The sequence below is a fragment of the Saccostrea cucullata genome, unplaced genomic scaffold (assembly GCF_032062105.1).
Source record: "Saccostrea cucullata isolate Sc308-1 unplaced genomic scaffold, CSIRO_AGI_Scuc_v1 ctg482, whole genome shotgun sequence".
NCBI lineage: Eukaryota > Metazoa > Mollusca > Bivalvia > Ostreida > Ostreidae > Saccostrea > Saccostrea cuccullata.
Window position 1 is genome coordinate 90024 of NW_026932110.1, and position 5396 is coordinate 95419.

A 5396-nucleotide genomic window follows, 5' to 3' on the forward strand; every position below is an offset into this window, starting at 1 on the left:
GGTGTAATAAAGAAAAGAGAAATACACTTAAAATGAAAGATCTGTGATGTCATATCTAGCTTAGTTTGTCTTAGGAAATATAATTCCATCTGTAATTTTAAGGATAATTAGACGAGTATGATGGAAAAAAAATCAATAAGAACAGGGTAATATACACATCTGTTAAAAAATAATTTACAAGAAAGACAATACATATATTTATGTAAAATCTGTTTTTCTCTTCATTAATAAATACAACTCTTTTATGTTGAGAGCATCCAATCCATAACTGAGAAATTTCAAACTAAGCACTTTTTCAACATTTTTGTGTATTGATTGTTAACATATATTGCTTAAACATTATTGAGACTCCGGCGTGACTGGGATGTTCTTATCAGTCTCTCACAAACATGCGGTTCCGGTACAAAATGGATGGTGCGGAAACAAAAGATACTCGTCCGGAAGTCTGCAGTTCCTCCATAGAGCATATAATCCTCTTCCGGACCAGGGGTCACAACAGTGAAATCCCACTTATCGCCTATACGTTTTGTGAACGTTTGCTCACCAAGACGAATAGTTTGTAACAATGGTGAAATAATACGAAATCTCACGTAACTCCGCGCGGGAAGAAATCGCTTTTTGGGTTCAACAAGCGTTATCATGAACTGTTGAACAACCGGAAATGCTATAGGAAAGGGCATATATGGTATGTAACCGTGTTTACATGTAATGAGATAGTGAATAGCGGGGAGGTCGGATCCATCAGGCATTTTTCTGGATATGGTCAGTTTGTAATTTCCTCTTTTGGGCATGCGCGCTATGGCGACGATGGATCGAGCATCAGTTTGAATGAGTACGCTGTTCACAACCTCGTCGATATCCTCAGATGACTGCAGTCTCGGAACTATTTCCATTGACTTCCACACCGGTACGTACAGGTCGATTTCTCCACAGGAAGTTTCATACCACCATTGATAAACTATTGCTTTTTCAAACCCTATATCTTTGTAATAAAGCTCAGGACCCCAGATCCCATGTGACGGAAATAGTTCCATATCTTTAGAAACTTCTAAACATTTGACAATGTATGTAGCCACTTTTCCAAAGTCGTTTTCTTTAGAAAACATCTTTGCATATATTCTAAGTATATACGTGGTTATGGTGGGAAGTTTGACCTTTATTTTGACTCCATCATGTCCCATTCTTTCAGCCATGGTATACTGGTCATGGACAACATTGTCAAACTGGTAAATTTCTTCCATTTCACAAGAAATATCTTCGATTGGGACGCTTGGACCACTGATAATTATGGTTGTCTCACTGATCACTTCTATCAAAGTATCTCCATGTGTAACAAGTCCTATACCATTTTCCATGGCATATTCGTGCAAAATAGCTCTTCTGGAAAATGTTTCCAGATCCATCGGCTCCTCCACTAACTGCCATTGTTTGCTGGTTTCTAAATCGTCATTAATGAAAGGAAAATGTTTGACACCAAAGAAATCTGGATTTGTCAAGAAATAGAAGTCATTTGATAGCCACTTAAATTTGCCGCAATCGCTTATATATCCGGCATCCCATGTACAATCCACAAATCGCCATTCATCCCCAATATGAACAACGTTCCAGGCATGGTTTATATCCGAGGATTGTAAATCGAACGCCACTTCTTCAATGTTCGTGTCATCTTTCCCATAGCCTTGTAGCGTTCGTACTGGTATTCCAATGGATCTTAAAATTAGAAAAAAAATTCTTGTTTCATACCTCAACATAGATATTTATTACAAGAGACAACAATTTAATGTTTTAAGCACTATTTCATTAACTTACCGACACAATGCTGCAAATAAGTTACAATAACCGAGATAACCGGCACATTTCTTTCTTAGAACGTCATCTGCAGACGATTTTCCGAATTCTCGTGTTTGAAAACCTTGAACGTCATATCTACAATTAACAAAAACCGGAAGCACTGTCTAAATTACTAAAGAAATCTCCGTCTTGTTTCTAGGACTTCACTCATTATATACAAGTAAATTATCCTATGCTTCAAACTGTCCTGAATGTTCTTGGAATACCCAAAACAGTTATACACAGATTCCTTTTAATTACATAAATATGTGAAATTAAAAAAAAATGTAATTAGGAAGAAATATTAAAAAGCTATTTAATGTAAGAAAACAACTTAAACTTCATGAATACATGAAACATCTAACAGAACTGAAAGCTATCCATATTAAATCTATAATTACAACCCACTGACGTAAGCTATAATGACAACTCGGGAAATTGACATGCATATAAGACACGTGATCTTTTCCTAGAAAATTTACATCTTTTTGTATATGTGGAGGAAAAAGTACATGTACTTGTCAATTTTTTAAGAGTATGAAAGGCAAAAAAAAAAGTTGGGATTGTAAATACATATTACAAGTACTGATGTTTCATTTCCTTTATAGATATTAGACGTACGGTTTTTACATAAAACAACGGAGTCCAACCTTATATTGGTAGTTATCCATCTGTGTATGGCTTTAACTTTCTCTACTCTTTCGTCAAAATCACGCGTCAAATAGTCTGCAAGACTAGCTACAGTTGCACATACTTCACTGGGTGTCTATAAAAGAACAGGTAATTGCAGATTTATGAAAGTTTTTAATCAACTTAGTATTGAAGATACAAAAATAATACCACTATGAAGAATTTGACTTCATTATTTCTGAAAGCCCGGAAACAGTGTATTTTCTTACATACCTCTTTGACATGCGCATCAATAAGTTCTAGTATTTCCGGTGCTGGCAGCAAATCGTCTTTGGTTTTGGCATTTGGCCCTGGGGGTATTATCATATCTTCTTCATTCTATAATTGCAAATACAACTATATTACATTAATTGACACAATGAAAGAAAGACTAAATAGTAATATGAACCACAATTTCAAACGTTTCAAACATAATACTCAGTAATAATAACAATATGTGTTTACGTATCTATGCAGTTTATCATAATTCGTCATAGAATTATATCTCAAACCTTAATGATATCCCTGGTACGTGCATATCCAATCCTTTCTTTAGTGTTAAGGCAAAGTGTGAAATTAAGGGCGAATTACACTCTTCTATGATATATAACTCAAATTTTGTTAAATCAAAACGGCCTCATTAAAAAAAAACATTTAATCTTCAGATACGCTTTGTCTCAAAGCAAATTTAAGTGTTCCGATTTGCCTGCCTTACGTTTTTATATGCATCTTTTGTTGGAAATCAAGAAAAAAAAATCAAAAAATCTCTTTAATATGTAATCAAAAGATCGGCTTTTTTATTCACAATGGTGATTAAGTATATTGTGAATAGAGCCTTTCATGTATTTTACTTATAAAATGTTAGGAATATAACCAACTTAATTTCATATAGTCAATTATTCTTGGTAAGTCCATCTCCAATATACATCGAATTTCATAAAGTATTTGTTAGCAATCCTCCACTGAAACACATGTGTATCGATGTCAGGGAGCAGACATAAGAGCAATTTTTATTGAATATATTACAAATTCTTAAATCATATGATATCGGTGGAAATGGCTTCGAATCAAGTTTTAACAATCAGGTATTAACCACATAACTGTGAAAATAAAAACCCCGTCCGTCTTACAAACCGTAGAGTATTAAGGTGGAATGTTTCCTAGAGCAGTGACTCTCTTTTTGGAAGAACCTTTGCCAGGAAGGATCGGTAATATGAATCATAGAATTGTTTACATTCCTGGCACTTTACATAAACATACCTGGAAGAAATACTTAATAAACACTTCCTCAAGAAATGTATTCAAAAATATTGAACTTTTAAAATGTTTATCAGACAATAGATTATTTATGATCCTAGGTGTGGGTATATTTCCTACATCACTAAAAGGGTATAGGTATCGGTTCACAAAAAAATTATTATTATACCTCTATTGAATTTTCACTATATAAAAGTTAATTGATATATTTTGCCTTTTCCCTGAAAATCACCTTAAAAAGACGATTCCCTGCAAAAAGGTGCGTCAGTTTGATAAACTGATACAAACCTATTCGGAACACCCAGTGATTCCTTTTAATCGTATGAAAAGTACCGAGTTGTTCTAAATTAACATCGTGAATATTCACAATGAAGCTCACTTAACTTACATGTAATATATCGGTATAATAAAACAGTTAAAGTATATCATTGAGGGAGTCAGCAAGACTCCAGTTCCCCAAGAGCAAGCCTATTTCCCTCGGCTGCGCCTCGGGAAATAGACTTGCTCTTGGGGAACTGGAATCTTGCTGATTCCATCAATGATATACTTTAACTGTATACTATACTTCAAATCCTATTCATATAATTTGAGGTGTAAAAAGTACAATTTGCATAAAACATCTTTTATATATGACATAATGAAAAATCAAATCAAGTTGCTGTAATAATTGTAACTATCTGCAAGATAGGCACATACATTTGGTAGGTACCTACATTATTATCTATGTGAAGTTTGTGTTCGGCAGATTTGATGCTCGACTTTTTCCAGAGAGTCGCTGCCATCCTCCTGGGTCCAGTTTGTTTAGATGGACAAGTTCCCATGGTTACTATTTGTAGCTTATTACACTAAGCGTACTGGTATCTGAGTCAGATATCTTCCATAAGGACTTTAATTTCCAAAATTCTGAAAATCCACAATTTTCAACATAAACTATTTGTTAAAACAACTTTCAACATTATCTTGAAATTGTTAGCCTAACTGCTAAGTGAAGCCTTTTTCTATTTTACATGATGCTCACTCCTCCTAGACACCTGATCCCACCTGTGGAATTTCCCGGTGTCCGGGTTTGTCCTATTTACAGATCTGTATTTTGAGTTCGGTCACTGTTCGTTTTTATCACCTTTTACAAGTAAGAAAACTACCCATCTTACCATAGGTACCTTTCACTTTTTTGTGCATCAGTTTCTTGTGAATAATTTTGTGAGGCACATGTATATAAAGTCTCTAAAGATAATGTAGGCTACCGAAGGTCTCCAAGTAATTCATTTTAAATAAACCAAAATATTTGTGTAGTAATTTAAAGTTATCTCCTTACTACATTGTTTTCAAAATTACTAGAGATTTATTGTGATATCAGAAAGGCCATGGGTTTCAAAAAAAGATTAAACGGAAATGCTTTTCTCAGGAGTTTTACTCTAGTATCTAGAGTAAAATTACTCTATAATTTTATAGAGTAATAAAAAATTTTATTTTTAGAATCTTAAATACTAAAATTTAATACTACTAAGAATTTGTAGTATCGTGTATTAATGAACAAATTTAAAAAAAAAAACAACTTGATTTTAAAAAGTGTACTAGTATTTCAATCAAAACTCATCTGGAAAATTTGTTTCTTGGGTGATTGTCGCCTGACCTAAAAT

At 33.7% G+C, this 5396-nt stretch overlaps 1 protein-coding gene across 1 annotated transcript; it reads right to left on the reverse strand.

The window, feature by feature from the left end:
• Positions 1-332: 332 nt before the first annotated feature.
• LOC134234481 (kyphoscoliosis peptidase-like) lies at positions 333-4577 on the reverse strand. Its single transcript, XM_062716560.1, has 5 exons — positions 4470-4577; positions 2734-2838; positions 2481-2596; positions 1810-1926; positions 333-1710 (listed from the first exon to the last, which is right to left on the reverse strand). The coding sequence occupies exons 1-5, from the start codon at positions 4575-4577 to the stop codon at positions 333-335; spliced, it is 1824 nt and encodes a 607-aa protein (XP_062572544.1).
• Between the last annotated feature and the right edge of the window lie 819 nt (positions 4578-5396).

Bases quoted from the DNA above. Each gene is read 5' to 3' on its own strand.
- LOC134234481 (XM_062716560.1), bottom strand. From the start codon at position 4,577: ATGGGAACTTGTCCATCTAAACAAACTGGACCCAGGAGGATGGCAGCG. The intron at 1,927-2,480 runs GTTGGACTCCGT...TGTTAATTGTAG, and splicing joins TGGATAACTACCAATATAAG to ATATGACGTTCAAGGTTTTC. The intron at 1,711-1,809 runs GTAAGTTAATGA...TCTAATTTTAAG, and splicing joins TTATTTGCAGCATTGTGTCG to ATCCATTGGAATACCAGTAC.